Consider the following 25596-nt stretch of genomic DNA (forward strand, 5'->3'; position numbering starts at 1 on the left):
ACAAAGATAATTTGCAGGAAAAAGGGATGGTTAGATAATCATTACTTCACTGCATTTTAAAAAATGACTGGTGAAGGAAGATTAGACTGGTTAAAGATCACTGGGCTCCTTCCAAGACTGACAATTGACTGAGGGCGGCTCCCAGAAGGGCTCTTAAGCTCATTAAATAAAGCTAATTATTCATTTTAGCAGCAATAGTAATTTATCACTGGAAAGAGTAACTAATGATAACAGACCACAAAGTTCTGCTCTAGCTATGGTATTTATACGTATTTATATTTTTTAAGAATTTAGTTTTATTTTTTGAGACAGGGTCTCACTCTGTCACCCAGGCTGGAGCGCAGTGGCGTGATCTCAGCTCACTGAAGCCTCCACCTCCCATGCTCAAGTGATTCTCCCACCTCAGCCTCCCAAGTAGCTGGGACTACAGGCACACACCACCGCACCCAGCTAATTTTTTAATTTTTTGTAGAGATGGGGTCGCATTATGTTGCCCACGCTGGTCTTGAAATCCTGGGCTCAAGTGATCCAGCCGCCATGGCCTCCCAAAGTGCTGGGATTACAGTTTTGAGCCAGTGAACCTGGCCGAAGACTTTATTTTTTAAAGCAGTTTCAGGTTCACGGCAAAAAGAGGAAAGTACAGAGACTTCCCACATACTCCCAGCCCCCACATATGCACAGCCTCCCCCATGATAACATCTTCCACCATGATGCATTTGTTACAACCATGAACCTACATTGACATGCCATTATCACCCCAAATCCGTAGTTTACATTAGGGTTTGCTCTAGGTGTTATACATTCTAGACGTTTGGAAAAATGTACAATGACATATATCCACCATTATATCATCTAAAGTATTTTCACTGCCCTAAAAGTCCTCTGTGCTCATCTAGTTAAGGTTTTTTTGTTTGTTTGTTTTTGAGACAGCGTCTCGTTCTGTCGCCCAGGTAGCAGTACAGTGGCATGATCTCGGCTCACTGCAACCTCCACCTCTCAGGTTCAAGTGGTTCTCTTGCCTCAGCCTCCTGAGTAGCTGGGACTACAGGCATGTACCACCATGCTTGGCTAATTTTTGTATTTTTTGTAGAGACGGGGTTTCACCATGCTGGCCAGGCTGGTCTGGAACTCCTGACCTCAGGTGATCTGCCCGCCTCAGCCTCCCAAAGTGCTGGGATTACAGGCATGAGCCCCCGCGCCCAGCCTGAGTTTTGAACCACTTTTTTCTTGCTCATCCTCACAGTGAGAGAAACAGGAGGAATCTGTTTCTATCTCATCTAAATTCTCGTCATCTTATTCCATCTAGATTTAATGCCCTATTCTTTCCTACGTGGTCACTCCATTCATTCAAGAAATTGCATGACTATCTTGTGCCAGGCTCTGGGCTAGTGTTGGGGATACTGTGATGTGTGAAAATGGGCACTGTTTTGTCTTTATAGGTGCTAGTGTTCAGCTGGGGAGTAAGGCAATTGTATAACCGTTCACAAAGAAATTGAAAATTACGACTGTAATTTTGATATGTGCTTTGAAGCAAAGAAACGAGGTACTTGCTGTCTCAAGGGAGACCTGTCTCTCACTACGAAGTCCCTGTCTCTGCCTATGAAGACTGTGTTCACTAGTTCATAGGGTAGGGGCTGGGGTTTGTGCAAACCCCTGAGGCCCCATAGATGTTGGCTAAAAGAGCAAAATGAAGAGGTGAGGCTGGGGGCCGGGGTGAAACCCTGCAGCCCTGGTAAGATTTCGATCTTTATCCAAAGAGAAAGGGAAGCCACTGAAAAGTTTTTTGTTTTCTTTGGTTTTTTCTTTTGAGACGGAGTCTTGCTTTGTCACCCAGGCTGGAGACCAGTGGTGTGATCTGGGCTCACTGCAACCTCTGCCTCCTGGGTTCAAGTGATTCTCCTGCCTCAGCCTCCTGAGTAGCTGGGATTACAGGCACGCGCCACCACACCCAGCTAATTTTTGTATTTTTAGTACATACATGGTTTCACCATGTTGACCAGGCCGGTCTTGAACTCATGACCTCAGTGATCTACCCGCCTCGGCCTCCCAAAGTGCTAGGATTACAGGCGTGAGTCACCATGCCCGGTAGCCACTGAAAAGTTTTAAGCGAGGAAGTGAATACAATATAAGGAGAAAGGTGGAGGGATATTTTGAGATCACTCTAGCTGCTCAATGGATGGGGGACAGGCAGGGTGGAAATGGAGAGACCAGAGAGCCACGTGCTCAAGATAAAAGACAGTAGCCTAGGCCAGGCGTGGTAGATAACGCCTGTAATCCCAGCACTTTGGGAAGCCGAGACTGGTGGATCACCTGAGGTTAGGAGTTCGAGACGAGCCTGGCCAACATGGTGAAACCCCATCTCTACTAAAAATACAATTTAGCTGGGTGTGGTGGCATGCACCTGTAATCCCAGCTACTCAGGAGGCTGAGGCAGGAAAATCACTTGAACCCAAGAGGCAGAGGTTTCAGTGAGCCGAGATCATGCCATTGCACTCCAGCCTGAGCAACGAGAAAGAGACTCCATCTCAAAAAAAAAAAACAACAAAAAGACGGTTGCCTGGACTAGGTGGGTGGCAGGTAGATCGATGGCCTGATAAGATATACAGGAAGTAAAACCCACCAACATATATTTAGTGGCTCCAAGGTTGATTTTTTTTTTTTTTTTTTTTTTGAGACGGAGTCTCGCTCCGTCACCCAAGCTGGAGTGCAGTGGCGTGATCTCGGCTCACTGCAACCTTTGCCTCCCAGGTTCAAGAGATTCTCCTGGCTCAGCCTCCAAGTAGCTGAGACTACAGGCACATGCCACCATGCCTGGCTAATTTTTGTATTTTTAGTAGAGATGGGGTTTCGCTATGTTGGCCAGGCTGGTCTTGAACTCCAGACCTCAGGTGATCTGCTCACCTCGGCTTCCCAAAGTGGTGGGATTACAGGTGTGAGCCACAGTGCCCAGCCCAAGATTGATCTTTGATAGGCCCAAATGCAACATGAGCTACACTTCTGTTACTCTCTAAAATTTGCCATAGTAATTAATTTCCCTTACTGGACAGTCAACTCTTTGACAGTAGGGTTACCATGGAATGGAAATTTTCTCCAGTAGAATGTTGACCTGAGCCTGGGCGTGGTGGCTCATACCTGTAATACTAGCACTTTGGGAGGCTGAGGCAGGCAGATCATTTGAGATCAAGAGTTCGAGACCAGCCTGACCAACGTGGTAAAACCCCGTCTCTCCTAAAAATAATAATAAAAAAAATAGCTGGGCATGGTGGCACATGCCTGTAATCTCAGCTACTTAGGAGGCTAAGGCAGAGGACTGCTTGAACTCCAAGGCAGAGGTTACAATAAGCCGAGATCGCACCATTGCACTCCAGCCTGGACAACAGAGTGAGACTCTGTTTCAAAAACAAAAAGAAAAAAAGAAAATTGACCCAAAGCTATGCATATATTGAGTACTCACTCGTTACATGTCTAATTATAAAGACCACCTAAGATTCTCCTGTACTTTTCCCTCTGCTTAGTATTTACCACAATTATAACCAAAGTTATTCATATAATTATATATTCAACAGATCTCTCCCTGGACTGTAAATTCCATAAGGACAGGGAGAGAGGACAGGAACCAAACTGTCTTGATTACTGCTTTATTCCAATGCCCAGCACTGTACCTAGTACTCAACAAATATCTGCAAAAGAATCTCTTTGTTAAATAAGTTTCCAAACATTTACATAGTGCTTAGTATCTGCCAGTCTCTGTTCTTAGCACCTTAAACATATGAACACATTTAGTCTTCGTAACAACTCCATGAGGTATATACTATTGATGTCCCCACTTCACTGATGAGGAAACTAAGGCAGGGAGATTAGGTTCTTAAGTGATTCTGTTTTATCAAATATAGACACACATTCGTTCCAAAACATTAACTAGTCTCTGTCTATGACAGGAGCTATGGGAGGTGCTGGGGACACAAAATAAAATCGTGGTTAATGCTTTTTGAGTACCTGCTATATATCAGGCTTGGTGTTAGGCACTTTACAGAACTTTATGAACTTTACAGAACTTACAATAACCTTGCAAGTTAGGTATTCTTAATCACATTTGATTATTTGTAGTCGGTGTTACTAACTTATTGGTTGCTTGATTGATTGACTGAGACAGGGTCTCGTTCTGTCGCCCAGGATGGAGTGCAGTAGCAGGATCACGGCTCACCTCAGCCTCAAACTCCTGGGGTCAAGTGATCCTCCGGCTTCAACGTCCCAAGTAGCTGGGACTACACACACACGTCACTATGCCCAGATAACTTTTAATTTTTTTGGTGGGGAGGACAGGGAGTGGAGTGTTTTCCTATGTTGCCCAAGATGGTCTCGAACTTCTGGCCTCAAGTGATCCTCTCGCCCGGGTCGGCGTTACTATTCTAGTCCAGCCTCCTACTTACCCGGTAAACCCACAAGGCTCCGCCCCTTTGCCGAAGCTGGCCCCGCCTATGCCCTCTTCCACGCCTGCGCGCTCCGGGCGCCAGGCCCAACACCCCCCCCCGCCCCGCCCCAACCCCGACCCGGCAGACGACGCGCCGTGCGCCTGCGCACGGCTTGCCCATGTGTGCTGCAGCCGTCAGCCGGCCCAGCTGAGCAGCAGCAACGGACCTTGTTAACGGCGCGGCAGCCTCCACCGCCGGCTGTTGCCCTCCTCTCTCGGTGGTCTGTCCGCACAGCGCACGTCACCATGGGCAAGAGCCGGACGAAGCGCTTCAAGCGACCTCAGTTCTCCCCTACGGGCGACTGTCAGGCTGAGGCGGCTGCGGCGGCTGCGGCGGCGAATGGGACCGGAGGCGAGGAGGACGACGGGCCGGCGGCGGAGCTGCTGGAAAAGGTGAGGCGAGGGCTCCGTCGGGCCGGGAGGCGAGACGAGGTTGCCCCGCGCGCGTGCGCATTGCGCTCCTTCTGACCCTTTTCGCTCTCATCCGCAGCTCCAGCACCCGAGCGCCGAGGTCCGCGAGTGCGCCTGCGCAGGGCTGGCCCGGCTGGTGCAGCAGCGGCCGGCACTCCCGGGCCTGGCGCGACGAGACGCCGTGCGCCGCCTCGGGCCGCTGCTTCTAGACCCCAGCCTGGCCGTCAGGGAGACTGCAGCCGGCGCGCTGAGGTGAGCCAGGAAGGGTGCGGGGCGGTGCCCATCGCTGGCCTCCCCCGCGTCTGGGCTGCGGGCGGTCGCAGCGGTCACCCAGCGCCTTCTGTGTGCCATCAGGCACTGGCCCGGTCTCCCGTTTGCAGAGATTTGAAGCCAGTCTCCAGGCTCCGGAGAAGCCCAGTATCCCCGCATCTCATCTGTCCACCTGGCTGCTTCACCTGCAGCGTCCACCTGCTCAGGCGTCCTGCCCTCACACCTTGCGCACGTTTTACACTCTCCAAAAGCCCTCCTTAGGGTCCCTTGCTTGGATGAACTCTTCAGTTCATGTGTCAGGAATCGTTCTAGATGCAGGGGACTTTGAGCAGCCAAGACTTTTGAGCGAGATCTGTTGACAGCCAAGATCCCTGTCTTGGCACAAGTCATGTTGATGGGGAGACAGACAGGAAGCTAGTAAAAAGGTAAAACATAATATTAAATAGTGAGAATTGCTATGGGAAAACGAGATGATGATGAGTTGGGGGTGGGAAGTTTGAATTGGGTGCTCTTGGGCCGGGCGCGGTGGCACACACCTGTAATCCCATTGCTTTGGGAGGCCAAGGAAGGAGGATCACTGGAGGCCAGGAGTCCAAGGCCAACCTGGGCAACATAGCAAGACCCCGTCTGTAGAAAAATTTTAAACAATTAGTCGGGCGTGGTGGTGGGTGCCTGTAATCCCAGCTACTCAGGAGGCTGAGGTGGGAGAATCGCTTGAGCCCAGGAGTTCGAGGCTGCAGTGAGCTATGATCACACCACTGCACTCCAGCCTGGGTGATAGAACAAGACCCTGTCTCAAAAAAAAAAAAAAAAAGGTGCTCTTTAGATGACTTGTGAAAGGAGATCTGCAGGGTGAGAGAGCCAGGAGGCATGGGAAAATAGGGGGAAGAATATTCCCCACAAAGGGAGCAGCAACAGCAAAGAAGCGAAGCAGCAGGCAGCTTGACGTGGTTAAACAGCAGAGAGGGTAGGTAGGTGGCTGAGAAGAGCAGGGGTGGGTAATTACAGGAAGTGAGGCTGGAGAGAGGGATGAGCTGTACAATGGTGTAGGGCTGAGGACTTAACTCTAAGCAGGGAAGTGACATGCTGCAACACATTTTGTGAAGACCACTCTGCTGGTTGTGCAGAGAATGGACTGCAGAGGGGGCAAGAGTAGAGGTTAGTATTTGTAGTTCTTACAGCTCTGTCTCTGTTTGTTATTTCTATTTCATTCACTGATATAGCAAATATGTATAAAGTGCCAACTGTGTGCCAGACACTGAGCTAAGCTGTGGGCATGGGGTAATGAGCAAGGCAATGTCTCTCCTTAAGAAATCTTAAAGTGTATTGAGGGAGACAAGCATTAACCAAACAGTTACATAAGTGTATGATTACAATGAATGGTAATGACAAAGGGTGCTAAAAGAGGGTACAAACAAAGGGTTCAGGGAAGAAGACTGAGTGAGTGGTGCTTGAGGTGAGCTCGGAGGGATGAATGGGCATTCACCAGTTGATGGAGGGGGGATAGACGCTCTTCTTCCTTTAGGGAGGAAACAGCATGTGGAAAGCCCTTCCCTTCCTCCCACAGCATACAGAGGCTGGGGGATCCTGGCACATTGTGAGGGCATCTTCTGACTATCTCCATATCCTTAGGGACTAGCACAGTGCTGTGTACTCGGAAGTCATGTCTTTCCAATTAAAATTTACCCAGGGCTGCTTTAGGGGGTGTCATTCTCAATAGCCCCACCTTGCTGCCCTTGCAGTTCGCTTTTTATTTTATTTTATTTTTTTAGAAACGGGGTCTCCCGCTGTTCCTAGGCTGGTCTTGAATTCCTGAGCTCAAGTGATCCTCCCACCTAGGCCTCTCAAAGTGCTGGGATTACAGGTGTGAGCCACAGCACCTAGCCCTGCCCTTCATACATGATGTGATTTATTCACATGAGAAAAGTCTCCCTTCTCCCCTTCTTGTAGCCATGCACCTGTATACTGTTTCAGACCTCAGAACTAAGTTATATGACAGCGTCGTCTGTTTATATCTTGTAGAACATGGATCAGAACAGATGGAAATCTCTGGATTGGTTCTGCAGCTTATGACAGAAACAATAAGCTATTTCCTCTGGGAAACCTTAAATATGGCTAAAAATAGAAATAAATGTGAGAGGGTAGAAGTGTTCTGTGACATGTGATGTGAAAGTAAAACATGTTTTAAACTTCTTGTGTAGAAATCTCAGTGCTTGTGGAGGTTTTGAAGTTTGTGATGACATGGTGACTAAGGATATCATGACCCCTCTGGTTGCGCTGCTAAAAGAGGTATGCAGTTTTTACAGTATCTTGATGGTAGCTTTTGGGATGCAAACTTAGACTTTTTTTAGTACTTTGGTGTTGGTGACTTTGTCTTCTATCTAAATATCTTAGGGAAATTTCATTCCTTTTCCTGGAAACACCAATCTGCTCTCATTATTGATACTAATCTCTATTATTTTGTAGCTTTATTTTTATGATAGTTGGAAAAGACTTTCCTAAAACTGTACAGACTCACTCCTTTAGATGTTAAACTTCTTACAATAAAAATAATTAGTATTTAGTCATTGCTTATTTATGTGCCAGGTATTATTTTCATGTTTTGGATATTATATAATTTAATCCTCACAGTATTCTATGAGGCAGGTATTATTCCCATTTTACAGATGACAAAGCAGAGGCACAGACATTAGGAACTTGTGAAGATTACAGTAAGTTCTCATGTTTGATCTCATTCCAGTCTTATTGCATGACATAGTCAAGAGGTTAAGGAGCTCTCTCTCTGGAGTGCCTCTGGTCCTCTATTCTGTACTGATGGGTAATTTTCACTTAAGGCTACATAAAGGATATCCAGTTTTGATGAGAGGCATCAGTCATTTTAGAGCAGTGATTCTCAACTGGGTATGATCTTGCTTCACAGGGCATAACTGGCAATGTCTGGAGACATTGGTTGTTACAGAGCTTGTGGGGTTTGCCACTGGCATCCAGTGGGTAGAGGCCAGGGATGCTGCTAAACATCCCCAAATGCACACGATAGCCCTTCCTTCCCCAACAAAGAATTTTCTGGTGGAGAATTTCAGTAGTACCTGGATTGAGAAGCCCTGCTTTAGAGGGTCTCCTGAGCTGTACTAGAGGGGCTTAAGAGCACCAGCTTTGGAGTCAAAGGCTAGGGCCTGAATCCCAGCTTCACCACATGCTAATCTAACACCTTCAGCAGCCTCCCTGTACCTCACTTTCCCATTTGCAGCTGGAGATTGGGGATAATAATAGTTCACCTACCTCATAGGTTTATTGTGAGGATTAAATGACTTGATACGTGTAAAATGCTTAGAATAGTACTTTAGAAGGCGCTATGTAATAAACAGAAGGTGCTAGGTAGAAGCTCTTATTTCATCTTTTGTTGCCTTCCTACTGTCTTTTATTACATTTATTAGGTAAAATACTTTGTATTGATTTTGTACTACTGTTTGTAAGGATTCGACTGGCTTGTTAACCACGGTAATTTCTGATGTGTAGCCTTTGTGTTTCATCACCATCATTACCCTATTTGTTTAATTCTTCTTAGGAACCAGGGTGCTAATCATGATATTTGGTTACAGTGTAGTGCTGGACTGGATTCAAATGAGATGTCTCTGCAGGAGAAAAAAGATCAGAACAGAAATTCTATTGAGAACATAGCCAATGAGACTGTGAACGTGCTGTGGAATATATGGTAAGATGCCTACCAAACACAGTCTCCTGCTATAGCAGTACCCAGGCTGCTATTCTCTGTTATACTGTGTAGGAATCTCTGTTCCCCTTGGTAGGCCTGTTAATCTGGGATGTTAAGACATGGTAGGGGCCGGACATGGTGGCTCATGCCTGTAATCCCAGCACTTTGGGAGGCCGAGGCGGGTGGATCACTTGAGGTCGGGAGTTTGAGACCAGCCTGGCCAACACTGTGAAACCCCGTCTCTACCAAAAATATTAAAAAATTAGCAAAGTGTGGTGGTACATGCCCATAATCCCAGCTACTCGGGAGGCTGAGGCAGGAGAATCGCTTGAACCCTGGAGGCAGAGCTTGCAGTGAGCCAAGATCGTGCCACTGCACTCCAGCCTGGGGGACAGGGCGAAATTCCTGTCTCAAAAAAAAAAAGACTTGGTAGGAGGCAGGATCAAGTGACCTAAGATCAACCCTCCTTCCCAGTCCGTTTTCTTACTGCATCACTACATCTTTTGTTTTACGGCTTTCCTCTCCAGTCATTGCATCTGACAAAAGATAGGAGGAATCATGACCATTAGCACCTGTGGCTCCTCCTTTCCCCCGACTTCTTGTACACCCTAAGCAGAATTTGTCTTTAAGCTGGTCAGTCCCACATGTAGGTGCAGCTTTGGTTTGGCCTCTAGACTAAGATGGGGACCACAGACCTTGGCTGGTGCTTTTCTTTCTCTTTCCTGGCACTTACTGTCTGAGTGGGAAGTAGATGCCTAAAAAGAGCTCCCTTGGCCCCAGGAGGAAGAAGGCCACTCTCCATTCTGTGATTGTAGCAGTGGTGAGGGTGGAGTGGACTTGCCGCTAGGAATGGAAATGGCTAGAAACACAACCTGGATTTACTTTTTTCTGCCCCATTTTATGTCCCACATTTCTAGCAAGACTCTGTCACAGTTTCTTATCTTCAGTCAGCAGCAATTACAGTGGCTGACCTAAAAGCACAGATGTTTCTTAGAGTACAAGATTAAGTTGGATCCTGAAATGCCTACGTGGCAATCTGACCTTGCCTGTGATTTCGTTTTAATGAATGCATTCCACCAGAAATATTAGATCAGATCTGAGGAAATGGCATTTGAGCAAAAACTGATGGGTGCAGTTTTTCTGTGCACCAGATAACTTTAAGTCATAGAAATTGTTGCATTTGGAAGTTTTTAAAAAATTTCCTTGAAAAGAATCTGAATATATCTCCAAGGTGGTTTCTCTTTTCTGAATACCTATGAGCCCTGTCTGTATCACTGAGTTACTATAACTTTTAACATTTTTGTTTCATCATTTATATTTCACATTATCTTTACACACGTATGCCTTGTCTTCCTGACTAGACTGTGGGCTCCTTCATGCTGCCATAACTAGATAGGTAGGTAGGTAGGTAGATAGAAGATATGAAATATTTTTCATTACATAACAGATTTAGTTTAATAATTTAGTCAGCTCTGTTAGCATGTCATGTGTGTATGTTATATGTATGGAGGAAACATGTACAACATGGATATTTCCTCTGGAAACATGGATACAATTATTACAATTAGCCTTGTTAACTCGTATTTAATGTGTTTGCTTATTCATAACACTGAAAGCTGAGTCTTTTATTAAAAGGTAGTATAATTTAAAAATACTTATTGTAATTTCTCTATTGTAGACTGCAAATTCTGCTTGATGAAATTATAATTGCACTCTAAAAGGCTTGAATAAAATATAATTTTATTTTCCTTTAAATGTGTGTTTTTGTTAATGTTCTAAAATATAGTAGGTTAAAAAATAAAAAATAAATTTGTGTTTTTGTGTGATAAATATAGAGGCCTTTTATCCTCCTTTAACTTGTTATCATTGTGGTATAGAGGAAAGAAAAAACAGTAGCCTGGACCCAGGGAACCTAGGTACTGGGCCTGGCTCTACCACTAACAAAATGTGTGCTCTTTGATGGGCCACTTTACCACTTGGGGCCTGGGTCTTCACATTTATAAAATGGGGAGTTGAATTAAACGATTTACAAGATCTCTTCCAGCTCTAACCTCCTATAAGGAAACTGGCATCATGGCAAAGAGATTGATGAAAAGGTCCCATTGTGATAGAAATAAAATATAGATAGCCAGTTCTCATGTACAGTGAATGTGAATGGGTGTTAGTTCCTTCATCGATAAAAATGGTGGGTGTTTGATTCCAACTCCTTGGTTTATAAAGCCTCGTTTGTTTTTTTATGGATTGCTATGGTTGATTTCCTACTGTTAAAATGTGAATAGTAAAACTTTTTTTTCCCCCTTCAATTTAGTGAATGCAGTAGTAGAGCAGTGTCTATATTCAACAAAGAAGGGTGTTTGGAGATTGTGTTAAAGTATTTAAGTAGGTTTCCTACCAATGTTGACCTGGCTATTTCAGTAGGTAAGTGAAGAAAAGGTGATGACTTATTAAGAATGTGTAGCCTTATTCAAAAATTTTTATGCAGCTTTGGCGTGTTTATTCCACTGGAGTGATTTTTCGTTTCGTTGTATGTGAATGTGTAGCTCAGCACCTGTTTTTTCTGGGTCTTAAATCTGTGATTAATATTAATTCTTTACCTACTCATTCAGTTTTTCTGCTTTTGACTCTGAAAGGGAGAAAGGTAATTATGTGAGGATATGTGGTTTCTAGCCTGTTTCCATTCTTAGCAGCCTTTATTAATTCTTGAAGTTTTCATCTCCATTTACTAAGAAACGCACAACTACCAGGCCTTTAAGCCAGTTAATTGGAATCTAAACTTATTTAAATGTATTGTGCTACTATCTCATACGTCCAGCAGAAAACTGACGGCCTGAGTTTTGTTGAGAGAAAAAGAGGAAAAGAAATGATTGAAATTCCACTTAGGCCTTCGTGCCTTGCATGAGACAGGGAAGGCAAAGTCCAGCAACTTCAGTGGCCTTGGCTGCCTCGCCTTCTCTTTATTGGGCTGGGGAACCACTGGGGACCCTCAGCTCAGTGGCAGGAGGCAGAAGTCAGAGCATAGGCAACTCAGCAGAATTCTGGGTGGGAGTGGAGAAACAATTGAGGGAGAGCATTTCTTTTCTACCGATCATTACGGCGGGCATCCAGCTGTCCCTTTGTGGAACTGCATTTCTCCTGGGGAGGAAGAAGTGTATTCCCCTGACTGCTGTTTCTCTTGACTCTAATGGATATTTTTAAGAGAACAGAATTGAGGGAAAATAGTAGAATAAATACTACTGAGAAAATTTTGAAAATCATTTCTCCAAATGGAATCTTGGTGGGGCTGGAGAGTTGTGAGTAAATGGGGATTTTAAAAACGATTCAGCCATTTTTAGGAAATTGATAGGTGACTTAATCTCAGAGGACAGTTTTTGTTACAATAAGAGAACTTCAGGAAAGTTAGTTCATATATTTTACAAGAAAAATCACTTCTATTTTTGTGCCTTTAGTCTTATAGATTTATTTCTGTTTTTAGTTTTTCTTCCCCTTAATGAGCATTTTTGAAATGGATTAGAATAGTCATTTTGCATTGTATAATAGTGTTTTCCTTCTCCATGTAGCTAGATTAATGATTTTTAAAAATACATTATTACTTTTGCTTCTAAAGTCAAGCAATGCTTACATATAGTAAAATGAACTTATAAGATTCCATCCCATGTATTCATATAACTTTTTTTGAACCTGTATGGTAGCAGTCATGGCTGTTGGCTAAAGTAAATTTAATTAGTTTCTTAATGACAAAGATATTACATTTGGATATATGTACAGAAACGCATATATATGGATTTCTATATAAATGTATCATCAACCACAGCAGTAGCATGCATTTTGAGTAATTTTGATGGGCATGATTTAATATTTTACACATCTCTTAATTTGCTCATACTTTTATATAAACTACTTTTTTTCTTAAAGAGCTATTGCTCCGCCAGAAATAACCCTAACTTTGAAGGTCATGATAAATTTAAAGGAAGCCAGACGTCCCAAAACCTAAGGCTGTTTGCTACTGGTCCTTGATAAGTACATAAATTGAGGGTAAAATTTTTTTTTTTTTTTTTTGAGATGGAGTCTCAGCTCTGTCACCCAGGCTGGAGTGCAGTGGCGCAATCTCGACTTACTACAACCTCCGCCTCCCGGGTTCAAGCTATCCTCTTGCCTCAGCCTCCCAAGTAGCTGGGATTACAGGCGTGCATCACCATGCCTAGCTAATTTTTGTGTTTTTAGTAGAGATGGGGTTTTGCCATGCTGGCCAGGCTGGTCTGCAACTCCTGACCTCAAGTGATCCTCCTGCCTCAGCCTCCCAAAGTGCTGGGATTACGGGCATGAGCCACCGCACCCGGCCTGAGGATAAACTTTTATAAACATTTATAGTAACGACATTGCCGCATTTAAGAGTCTTTTTAGGCCGGGCGTGGTAGCTCACACCTGTAATCCCAGCACTTTGGGAGGCTGAGGCGGGCAGATCACGAGGTCAGGAGATCGAGACCATCCTGGCTGACAAGGTGAAACCCCATCTCTACTAAAAATACAAAAAATTAGCCAAGCATGGTGGCGGGTGCCTGTAGTCCCAGCTACTCGGGAGGCTGAGGCAGGAGAATGGTGTGAACCCAGGAGGCGGAGCTTGCAGTGAGCCAAGATTGTGCCACTGCACTCCAGCCTGGGCGACAGAGCGAGACTCCATCTCAAAAAAAAAAAAAAAAAGAGTCTTTTTAATTGTATTTTGTAAAAAGTGTAGATCTGGCTGGGCATGGTGGCTCATGCCTGTAATCCCAGCACTTTGAAGGGCCGAAACGGACAGATCACTTGAGACCAGGAGTTCCAGACCAGCCTGGCTTTCATGGTGAAACCCTGTCTCTACTAAAAATATAGAAATTAGCCAGGCATCGTGGCGCACACCTTTAATTCCAGTTACCTGAGAGACTGAGGCACAGGAATCGTTTGAACCTGGGAGGCAGAGGTTGTAGTGAGCTGAGATGCGCCACTGCATTCCAGCCTGGGTGACAGAGCAAGACTGTCTCAAAAAAAAAAAAAAAAAAAAAAAAAAAGTATAGATCTGTACAGGATTAGAAATTTAAAAAGAAAAGAAACATGATCTTTTCCAGCACTGATAGTTTGGGAAGCCTCATTTGCACATATCACCCTGAGATAAAGCATATATATTTTGCAAAACCTACATGTGTCTAATGAAGTGGTAATGATACAATGTTTTATTGATGAGTTATACTGGTGTAAATTATCCAAAGCAGAATTCATTTGTTTCTAAATATTTATTTTTTGCCTCATAGCATATTGTTTGCAGACAGTGACTGAGGATAACCCAGAGCTGCTGAAGTCTTTCAGTGCTACAGCATTGAACATGCTGGAATCAGCACTGCTTTCTCCTGTCAGTTCCATGGAATCCCTTCTATTGAAGACATTGGTAGCAGGTAAAATTTAGCCTTACGGCATAGTATATTGTTTCAGTAGCTTTTGGTATGGATGTGGTGGGGGCAAAATTTAGTCATTCATTTCAACACATTAGGTCTTCTGTGCTTTTATCTGTTCTGAAAATTTTAATATCTGAGAAGAGACCCTTACTTCAAGCAGTTGTCTATAGTTGTAAATCCTTGTAGAATAGATTTGTTTCTAATTTAACAAACTACTGTTAACCTGATAAAGAGATGCTGTTGTCAGGATCCCCACTTATTTATGAACCAGTGATTTCAGAAATTGACCACTTAGTTTTCCATAAGTTTTTTTTTTTTTTTAACCACCAACTCTTTTCTCTGCAGAATGTCTGAATACAGAAGTAAGAAATTATCTGAAGGTCTGTTTAGTATGTACTTTATTTAGTTTATGTATCTATTTTCTTCTTGCCCTTTAGTCTTGCAGAGATAATTTATGTTGAGAGATTTTTTTTTAACTTTTTTACTTTTTTTATTTTTTATTGTTTTGAGATGGAGTCTGGCTCTCTCACCCAGGCTGAAGTGCGGTGGCTGGCTCTGCAACCTCACCTCCCAGGTTCAAGTGATTCTCATGCCTCAGCCTCCCAAGTAGCTAGAATTACAAGTGTGCGCCACCACGCTCAGCTAATTTCTGTATTTTTGGTAGAGACGGGGTTTTACCATGTTGGCCAGGCTGGTCTTGAGCTCGGGACCTCAGGTGATTTGCCCACCTTGACCTCCTAAAGTGCTGGGATTACAGGTATGAGCCACTGTGCCTGGCCTGTTTTTTTATTTTAATAGTGGAAAAATACACATGAAATTTACCGTCTTAATCGTTTTGGGTTTTTTTGAGACAGAGTCCTCCTCTGTTGCCCAGGCAGGAGTGCTGTGGTGCAATCTTGGCTCACTGCAGCCTCCACCTCCTGGGCTCAAGTGATCTTCCCATCTCAGCCTCCCAAGTAGCTGGGACTACAGGTGCATGCCACCAGGACCAGTTAATTTTTTTTTTTTTTTTGAGACGGACTCTTGCTCTGTCACCCAGGCTGGAACACAGTGGTGCGAGCTCAGCTTACTGCAATCTCTGCCTCCTGAGTTCAAGCGATCCTCCTGCCTCAGTCTCCTGAATAGCTGGCATTACAGGCACCCACCACCACACCTGGCTAATTTTTTTTTTTTTTTTTTTTTTTTTGGAGACTGAGTCTTGCTCTGCCGCCCAGGCTGGAGTGCAGTGGCGCGATCTCCACTCACTGCAAGCTCCGCTTCCCAGGTTCACGCCATTCTCCTGCCTCAGCCTCCCGAGTAGCTGGGACTACAGGTGCCTGCCACCACGCCCAGCTAATTTTTTGTATTTTTTTTTTTAGTAAAGACGGGGTTTCACTGTGTTAGCCAGGATGGTCTTGATCTCCTGACCTTGTGATCCGCCCGCCTTGGCCTCCCAAAGTGCTGGGATCACAGGCATGAGCCACCGCGCCTGGCCTAATTTTTTTATTTTTTTAGTAGAGACGAGGTTTCACCATGTTGACCAGGCTGGTCTCGAACTCCTGACCTAAAGTGATTGGCCCATCTCGACCTCCCTGTGCTGGGATTACAGGCGTGAGCCACAGTCCCCAGCCACGGTTAATTTTTTGTATTTTTTTTTGTAGAGATGGCATCTCACCATGTTCCCTAGGCTGGTGTCAAACTCCTGAGCTCTTGTAATCTGCTCACCTTGGCCTCCCAAAGCGCTGGAATTACAAGCGTGAGCCACAGCACCCAGCCTTTAATTGTTTTTAAATGTATACTTTAGTGGTGTAAAGTACATTCAGATTGTTGTGCAGTAAAAATCCGGAACTATTTTTCATCTTGCAAAACTGAAACTGTACCCTTTAAACACAATTTTTACCATTTCCCCTTCCCCCAGCTGCTGTCAGCCACCATTCCTTGACTCCTCTAAACACCTCATAGAAGTGGAATCACACAGAATTTGTCTTTCTGTGACTGGCTTATTTCTTTTTGCATAGTGGCCTCAAGGTTCATCCATGTTGTAGCATGTGTCAGAAATTCCTTCCTTTTTAATGCTGAATAATATTGCCTTGTAGGTATTATACCACATTTTGTTGATCTCTTCATCTGTTGATGGACACTTGGGTTGCTTCTACAACTTGGATATTGTGAATACGGCTGCTGTGAAAATGGATGTAATTTTTTTTTTTTTTTTTTTTTTTGAAACAGAGTCTTGCTCTGTCACCCAGGCTGGAGTGCAGTGGCAAGATCTCGGCTCACTGCAACCTCTGCCTCCTGGGTTCAAGTGATTCTCATGCCTCAGCCTCCCAAGTAGCTGGGATTACAAGCGCCCACCACCACGCCTGGCGGATTTTTGTATTTTTAGTAGAGATGAGGTTTCACCATGTTGCCCAGGCTTGTCTCGAACTCCTGACCTCGAGTGATCCTCCCACCTTGGCCTCCCAAAGTGTTGGGATTACAGGGTGAGACACCGCACCTGGCAAAAATGAATGTAATCTGTTCAAGTCCCTGCTTTCAGTTCTTTTGGGTTTATAGTCAGGAGGTGTTTTTATTTTTGTAGTAACTTAAAAAAAAATTACTCTGACTACTTAATGATAGCTCCTGTTCTTTTTTGATAATCAAAAAATTAAGAACCTACTCTCATGTTTATATGTCAGACCAACCTTGGAATTTTAGTACATTCCATTTCACTCTTGGAATATAAGAAGCTGCTGAGGAGAGCAGCTTAGGTTACAATGAAAGAAAGTGATGCCACTCACTTTGTCATTTTAAAAGAAACTTGATCAGTGTTCTCTGGGTCTGCTGATAATGCAGTGTATCAGAGAAAGGCATTGTGTGCCAAGGAAGGGAGGTGATAGTGCAGGGTTATAACTAAGGGCACTGCCTCAGTGCAGAACTCATTGATATTTAATAAATAACGAACAAAGGCAGTAAGGCTGAGATTTTTTGAAATTACACTGGCCTTAAAAGCTCCAGTCTTGTGAAAACTTAAACTTAGTAAAATATTTCACCGGCATTTCTTATCCTTATGCTTGTTTTTTTCCCAGGCACAATTTGGAATCTAAAGGATATTATTCCATGCAAGAGTCAAGCAGAAATCATAAATGCCTTACTAAAGATCTTATCTGAAGTTTTGGGAATGGATGCTGGTGAAATGGTTATTCAAATGAAAGAGGCTGAAACGCAAAGGTTAAAAACTGCTGCAGAGGCTGAGGAAATATTAGAGAACACTAATGGGGATGATTTGATTGAAGATGATGAAATGGAAGGAATTTCTCATAAAAGAAGAGTCAGAAGGAAAACTTTCGTTTCAGATTTACTTCCGGTAAGTCAGGTTGCTGTTCTCAAATATGGATTAATACAGCTGTTTTTTTTCCAGCAGTTATCCTTGGCTTTGCAGAAAAATGTTATAGCAAAATTAGCTATAAAGTGCGTTTTGGTAAAAATGAGTCATATTTTCCTGTTGATTCTCTTTATGTCATTAAAAATCTCCTAAAGGGGGAAAAAAATCTCTTGTCTAAAGTGAATCGTTTTATATGCAGGAGAAGGTTTCAGAGATGGGATAGACCTATCCTTTTGGAACACTTTAGAAATAGATGATCACCTTCGTAACTCTTGCTTCTCCCCACTTCTGTTACATACTGTCTGCCAGACTGTCTTCAAACTAAAGGAATTTGTACTTTGCCTGAGTTGTCCCTTGCATTCTTGCCTCTTATTTTAGTATGTAGCCTTATCAAGGTGGCAAACCAAACCTTCATTTATCCAGTACTGATCCAAAGAGGTTGGGTGACTGTGAGATGAATGATGGTTTGTAGTTTTCTTGGAGTCGGTGATGGTGGCATACTTGTGCTGGTGGTGTGATATTGCAGTAAAGGGGAACAATCTTAGGTGCAGGAAGCATTTCAGCTGACACAGTCTGCAGAGAGAGAAAGTTCTCCCAAAGTGTTTTGGGAGAACACTTTGTTAAGGAGGAGAGCAAATAGGAAGACAGGGGGCACAGTGAGTGAGGCTTTATTCATTCAGGTTCACATTTACTGTGCTCCTAATGTATGCCAGGCACTGTGCTAGACGCTGGTGATAAAAAGATGATTAAGATGTAATTTCCAGCCTTCAGGAACTTCCTCCATGTTGGGAAGACAGACACATAAAACCACGGCTCTAAGGCCTACGCTGAGAACAGTGCCGTGGCCATGCACAGATTTCTAAGAAAATAGTATCTGTGGAGTAAGCCCTTGTGACTCAGCCGCTGTGGGAGAGCTAAGGAAGAGGCTGCCAGAGAGAGCCGTTTAGACAGAACACCTGGGGCGTCATAAAGGAGGGGGTGAGAAAAAGCAGGTTAGTGTTTGGAGAGATCACTCAGGCAGCTGGAGGAAGGGAGAGCACAGGGGCCTGGCAGCAGGAGGACCAGTCAGGAGGCTGCGGAAGGACGATGAAGGCTGAGTTGGAAGGAGGCAATCATGTCCTCTCATGCTTACCTGTGTTCATGATGTCTTGGGAAGCGTAAATTGATGGTGTTTCAAAGAAACCAAAATGTGGATAGAACCACTTTTCCCCTCATATGAGCAAACTGTGGGTGCAAACCACTGTGTTAAGTGCTGGGACAAATAACAGAAATGGGAAGGCCACCCTGAACTTGAGTTGCTCACAGATTTTTTTTTTTTTTTTTTTTTGAGACAGTTTTGCTTTTGTTGCCCAAACTGCAGTGCAATGGCGTGATCTCGGCTCACTGCAACCTCCTCCTCCCAGGTTCGAGCAATTCTCCTGCCTTAGCCTCCCAAGTAGCTGGGATTACAGGCATGTGTCACCACCCCCGGCCAACTTGGCATATTTAGTAGAGATGGGGTTTCTCCATGTTGGTCAGGCTGGTCTCAAACTCCCGACCTCAGGTGTCTGCCCGCCTTGGCCTCCCAAAGTGCTGGGATTACAGGGGTAAGCCACTGCGCCCAGCCTAGATCTTTTTATTTTATTACTATTGGTTTATTTTGAGACGAGATCTCACTATGCTGTCTGGTCTCAAGCGATCTTCCCACCTCGGCCTCTCAAAGTGCTGGGATTATAGGCGTGCACCATGGTACCCAACCTGTTTCATACCTGTGCATGGAAAGAGGGGATGTGATAAATCAGGGCTTATGGGGTCATTTTCAGCTGTGGGCACCATCCTACTCAGGTTTCTGTTGATCCTATCTGATATACTTTGTTTGAAGGATCTGAAATCCCTTGCTGGGAATGAGAGAATGGCATTCTTGTGTGATTGTCCCCACCTCCAGCCTTGCTTCCAAGGACCTTCTACAGGGAGTAAGGTTGGGGATGAGACCCAAGTCTAACAAGGTTTAGATAGAAGTGCCACTGTTGAAAAATGATTGATATTTAACTGATATGTAGAAATTTATTTTCTTATTACTTTTATTTTGGTGCTTATAAAAATGCAGTGTTTTCTTATAGTAAAAACTGGCTTTTTAAAGTCTTCTGGCCAGGTGTGGTGGCTCACGCCTATAATCCTAGCACCTTGGGAGGCTGAGGTGGGCAAATTGCCTGAGTCCAGGAGTTCAAGACCAGCCTGACCAACATGGTGAAACCCCATCTCTACTAAAAATACAAAAATTAGCTAGGTGTGGTGGCATGTGCCTGTAGTCCCAGCCACTCAACTTGGAAGGCTGAGGCACAAGAATCACTTGAATCTGGGAGGTGGAGGTTGCAGTGAGTCAAGATCGCGCCACTGCACTCCAGCCTGGGCAACTGAGCGAGACTCTGTTTCAGAAAAATAAAACTAAATACAAATAGAAATAAAGTCTTCCTTAAGATTGTAGTGGTGGGCGGTGGTGGGGCGGGGGGTAGAGGAGAAAAAAAAGAAGAAAAGGAGAATAAAGTGTTCTTAACATAACTGACTAGACTGGATGATTAACATGCTAGTCGGTCAGCCAGCCAGTGTTTAAGTGCCAGTAGGATGCCAGGAACACAAATTATATTCAGCTGTGGTCTTCCACACTATCCAGTGTCTTCTGCAGCACTCCTTTAGAATCAAAACTGCATCATTTAACTTAAGAAGGTATAACCACAAAGATATAAAGGAAGAGCAGTTCAACCCAAGTTGGTTTTTTTGTGGGGGCACATGCAAAAGTAGAGTACTCTCTGCCCAGCTTCTACAGTTACCAATTTTCAAAGTCTGGTCTATTTGATTTCATCTAGTTCCCGTCACGCTGTCTTTTCTGTACTGATTATTTTGAAGCAAATCTCAGATGTCATAACATTTCTTCTAAATTGGTTCTTTATGTCAGCTTGATAGCAGTAAGAAGCAGAGAAAAGTTCTGGCAAGAGAGTTACATAAAGAGGTGGAGCTTAATTTCAGAGTTCCTTTTAAGCCAGATCTTCGGCTGGGCATGGTGGCTCACTCCTGTAATCCCAGCACTTGGGGAGGCCAGGGTGGGTGGATCACTTGAGGCCAGGAGTTCAAGACCTGCCTGGCCAATATGGTGAAACCCTGTCTCTACTAAAAAGGCAAAAAATTAGCCGAGAATGGTGGTGCATGCCTGTAGTTCCAGCTACTCGGGAGGCTGAGACATGAGAATCGCTTGAACCCAGGAGGCGGAGATTGCAGTGAGCCGAGATCATGCCACTGCACTCCAGCCTGAGTGACAGAGCAAGACTGTCTCCAAAAAAAAAGAATAAAAAAGAATAAGCCAGATTTTCATATATTTTAAGTGGATGAGAGCCCAGCAGCAACATGTCTTGTTTAGCTTTGAATCTCCTCTAATAAATGTATATTTAGTTGAATTAGCACACACACAAAGCAAATAGAAATGATTTTTATATAGGTTCTTGCTACCAATAAGTAGAATTCAAATTTAGGAATCCCTGAGCTATGTCTATTGAATTAGCAATTTGCTTTTTTTTTTTTTTTAAGAATATGCTTAGAAGTTACAGTTAAATTGTTGCACAAAGAAGCCACTGGGGCTGGACATGGTGCTCATGCCTGTAATCTCAACACTTTTGGGAGGCTGAGGTGGGAGGATTACTTGAGGTCAGGATTTCAAGACCAGCTTGGGCAATATACTGAGACCCCATCTCTCAAAAAAAAAAAAAAAAGCAGGTAAATTTTTTTTCTTTTTCCTTTTTTTCTTTTTTTTGAGATGGAGTCTCACTCTGTTGCACAGTGGTACAATCTCGGCTCACTGCAACCTCTGCCTCCTGGGTTCAAGGGATTCTCCTGCCTTAGCCTCCCAAGTAGCTGGGATTACAGGCATGCACCGCCATGCCTGGCTAAGACCTTGTCTCTACAAAAATTAAAAAAATTAGCCAGGCATGGTGGCATGCACCTGTAGCCCTAGCTACTCAGAGGCTGCGGCAAGAGGATTGCTTGAGTCCAGGAATTTGAGGCTGCAGTGAGCTATGAACGTGCCACTGCACTCCAGCCTAGGCAACAGAGTGAGACTCTGTCTCTAAGGGGGAAAAAAAAAGACAATTGAAAACTGAAGTTTGGAAATATTCAAATAGTAAAATATACATTATTTTTAGCTCATGTACTGTTTTGGAATATCAGTATGGTTATTTCACTTTCCATAGACAATTTGATAATTAAGGTTATATAAATTTATATTACCCATTTTAAGAAATGTTGGTTGATAATGTTAAGTTTAAGTTGGCGTTGTATATTTTCAGAGAAAAAAAAGCTTCCTTCTTTCTTTAGTCTTAGAGAAATGCTTTATTATAGTCTTTAAAGAAAGGCAGGAAGCAAGTCTGTCTGCTCCATAGCAAGTTCTACAGGTCACTTAAGGGCTCGTTAGTAGTGTGTGTTAGCGCAGCCATTCCAAGAAAGACATCTAAGCTAAGCATCTAAAAGCAGGTTTGGTGTTTCTAAGTGCCTGGTGTCTGAAATGAACTCTTGTTTAAATCTTAGTATGCCCAGCTACTTCTTGACACAGTAGATAAGTTTCAGGGTGAATTCTGTTCAGAATTCCTGAATATTTGTCTGTTCTCTCCAGCTAACTAAGTGACGCTTGGGGAATAGCCATGCAGATAGATGGAAACCCAGTTAACGGGGGCATGCTCCACTGTACCAAGAGGAATTATAATGCTCATTTGTACTTCTGGCACTTCATGACTTTTCTTTTACCTACCCCATTCCCCGTGTGCTCTATTCCAAGCGCAAAAATCTTCTAGTAGGCTTTCACTAAGGAAATTCCCCAAAAACATTTTCCCAACCATTGAGAGTTAGTCACTTACTTTTTTTTTTTTTTTTTTAAGCCCACTGACAAGGAACTGAGAGAGACTATAGCATTGCTGACAGCCCAACAGACTGCTCTGGAAATTATTGTCAACATGTGCTGCAATGAAGGTTTGTTAACATTTACATTTAGACATTTTCCCCCTGAGCCAAGAGGGAAACTCCCGTGGAGATTTTCTTAACTATTCCAGTTCTGCGTGGTTTGCCCGCTTCCCAGATCCCTCTGATGACGAATGGGAAGAGCTTTCTAGCAGTGATGAAAGTGACGCATTTATGGAGAATTCCTTCAGTGAGTGCGGGGGACAGCTGTTTTCTCCCCTCTGCCTCTCCCATGAGGTTCACACGGCTCTCACCAACTACCTCATCCCAAAGAAGGTAATCCATTTTCATTCTAGGCTTACCGTGGAGCATGGGAAAGGCTTAAGCAAGGTATTCATTTTGTGTACAAAAGAAGCAAGCTCACACTTCCAGGTTGTAGATGGTGGTAAGATCTGAGACAAAGCTGAGCCTAACAGTACTGGAAATAGGCGAAAAGGTCATTCTATATGAAGCCTAACCATTTCACTTAGGAGTAATATATTGGAATTATGTAAGGGAATCGTGTTAAATGACTACTCTTTAACCTTTGCTTTACTGCCTCTTTTAAATCTAGATTTTTGAGAAAACTGCCTTTCCAAACAGCATTGCAGTTGACCTATGTTCTAGGAACCCTACTTGGAAACCTTTGATTAGAAAGTAAGAACTCTTCTGCTTTCAAAAACATTTGTCATTATTTTATTTTATGAAATGATGGGCTATTAAATAGAAGGTGCTGATTCCCCCTGGGACCCAGAAGTTTTGTTCCTGGGTATATATACCAGAAAAATATGTGCCCACATGCCCTAGAATACATGTATATGAGAGTGTTCATAGCAGTGTGTGTCACAGTTGCCCCAACCCATAAACAAACGTGTTGTCCATCAGAGTTAGAATGGTAAATAAATTTTGACAAAATCACGCAGTACAATACATGCAGCAGTAAAAGGGATCTGAATTAGAGCTACTCACAACTCGGATGGAACTTACATTGTTGAACCAAAAAAGCAAGACATAAAAGAATACACACACTGTGATTCAGTTTTTACAAAGTTGAGAAACAGGCAACATTGAACTATTTTGTTCAGGGATGCATACCTTGGTGATAAACCTATTAAAAAAAAAAAGAGGCAAGGAAATGTTTACCATAGAAGTCTGTATGGTGCTTACCTGTAGGTGTCAGGGAGGTGGGATATTATATGGAAGAGATACAGGGGCTTTCAGGGTCCAGCAGTGTTAATTTCTTTCCCAGGTGCATGGGTTTTGGCTTCATACACTGTTTGTTAAACTCTCTATGTATGTTGTGTACTTAACCGTATATATGTCACATTTCACAATTAAAAATAATTTTAGGCTGGGCATGGTGGCTCACACCTATAATCCCAGGACTCTGGGAGGCCAAGGTAGGAGGATCACTTGAGGCCAGGAGTTTGAAACCAGCCTGGGCAGTATAGCAAGACCCCATCTCTACAAAGAAAAAAAAATTCAAAAACTAGCCTGGCATAGTGGCACTCAGCTGTAGTCCTAGCTACTCAGGAGGCTGAAGTGGGAGGATTGCTTGAGCTCAGCAGTCTAAGGCTGTAGTGAGCTATGATGGTGACACTGTACTCCAGCCTGGGAAACAGAATAAGACCCTGTCTGAAGAAAATTATAATTTTAAGGATGCTACCCTACATAGAAATTTTTCTAAAACATATTCCTCATGACTCATGAATGAGTTGTGTATCAGAGGCCGTGAATATTCAAGCAGTTTGATTTGGCAGATTAACAGTTCACCTTATAATTCTAGCACTTTGGAAGGTACAGGCAGGAGGATTGTTTGAGGCCAAGAGTTCCAGAGCAGCCTGGGCAACATAGCAAGACCCCTATCTACAAAAAATAAAAAATTTAGCCAGGTGTGGTTGCATGCACATGTAATCCTGCTCCTTAGGAGGCTGAGGCAGGAGGATCACTTGTGCTCAGGAGGTTGAGGCTACAGCGAGCTGTGATCACACCACTGCACTCCAGCCTGGGCAACAGAGCAAGACCCTGTCTAAAAAATGATGATAAATTTTAGAAAACACAAAAAACAGTTCACCTTGTGATTCTTTGCTAACTGCCATAGATACCTTGTATTTACAGATTATTTCCAGTCAGAACGTGAAGCTTAGGCTAAAAGTTAATACTGAATTCTGATGGGCAACTTCTGGAGAATCAGATGGCATTGTTTCACCTCCTTTCCAGAATGAACACTATTCAGTGCAGAGCCCTCTTCTGTCTCCAGAGTCTTGTGTCCCTCCTGGATGTGGAGCACCTGGGAGGAGCCGCAGCCCTTCAGACACTTGCACAGCATCTGTCACAGCTGCTTTTTTCTCAACCAGGTATTTAGACTTTATTGCGAAAGACTACGCAGACGGAACAGAATTTTGAAGGGGCAGGAATTTGGATTTTGTAAATGTATACTGTTTGTCATCCAATGTGCAGAAACCTTTCCCAGACACAGGAATCATGTATTTATAGTTGCCATGGGGTACAGAGTCAAAACGAGGTATGCAAGCAGCTCCTGGGCTTATAATTTTCTTTTTTGTTAAAATTGTTTGCATCCAGTTATATCAGGCCAGTCAAGGCTGTATCATAAATATCATAAAGGCCTCATTAAGGTATTTGGATAATTCTCAGCCAAGCACGGTGGCTCACGCCTGTAGTCCCAGCACTTTGGGAGGCCGAGGCGGGAGGATCACCTCAGGTCAGGAGTTGGAGACCAGCCTGGCCAACATGATGAAACCCCTCTACTAAAATACAAAACTTTAACTGGGCGTGGTGGTGGAGATGCCTGTAATCCCAGCTACTCGGGAGGCTGAGGCAGGAGAATCGCTTGAACCCAGGAGGTGGGGATTGCAGTGATCTGAGGTTGTGCCATTGCACTCCAGCCTGGGCAACAAGAGCAAAACTCCATCTCAAAATAATAATAATAATAATTGAGTAATTTTCTATTATTTTCTTCCCAGTTATAAGCATTTAAGTTTGATTAATA

General features: G+C 43.7%; 1 protein-coding gene across 11 annotated transcripts in view; it reads left to right on the plus strand.

Annotated features, from left to right (window-relative positions):
• Positions 1–4530: 4530 nt before the first annotated feature.
• HEATR3 (HEAT repeat containing 3) overlaps positions 4531–25596 on the plus strand; it is a 48742-nt gene continuing 27676 nt past the window's right edge. For 2 of the 11 annotated variants that reach the window (XR_010152612.1, XR_010152611.1), the window contains exons 1-11: positions 4554–4864; positions 4962–5134; positions 7354–7441; positions 8752–8864; positions 11173–11282; positions 14147–14287; positions 17335–17612; positions 22529–22619; positions 22726–22883; positions 23161–23243; positions 24807–24943. Coding sequence is in view for 9 of the 11 variants with exons in the window: in XM_520630.7 (XP_520630.3) it covers positions 4718–4864; positions 4962–5134; positions 7354–7441; positions 8752–8864; positions 11173–11282; positions 14147–14287; positions 17335–17612; positions 22529–22619; positions 22726–22883; positions 23161–23243; positions 24807–24943 (1519 nt within the window). In the remaining 2 variants the exon portion in view is untranslated. Of the gene's footprint in view, positions 4865–4961; positions 5578–7353; positions 7442–8717; positions 8865–11172; positions 11283–14146; positions 14288–17334; positions 17613–22528; positions 22620–22699; positions 22884–23160; positions 23244–24806; positions 24944–25596 lie in introns of those variants that run through there. The other 9 variants (XM_024349826.3, XM_063797814.1, XM_520630.7 and 6 more) reach the window with 8 other exon arrangements.

This window comes from Pan troglodytes, chromosome 18 (assembly GCF_028858775.2).
Source record: "Pan troglodytes isolate AG18354 chromosome 18, NHGRI_mPanTro3-v2.0_pri, whole genome shotgun sequence".
Taxonomy (NCBI): Eukaryota; Metazoa; Chordata; class Mammalia; order Primates; family Hominidae; genus Pan; species Pan troglodytes.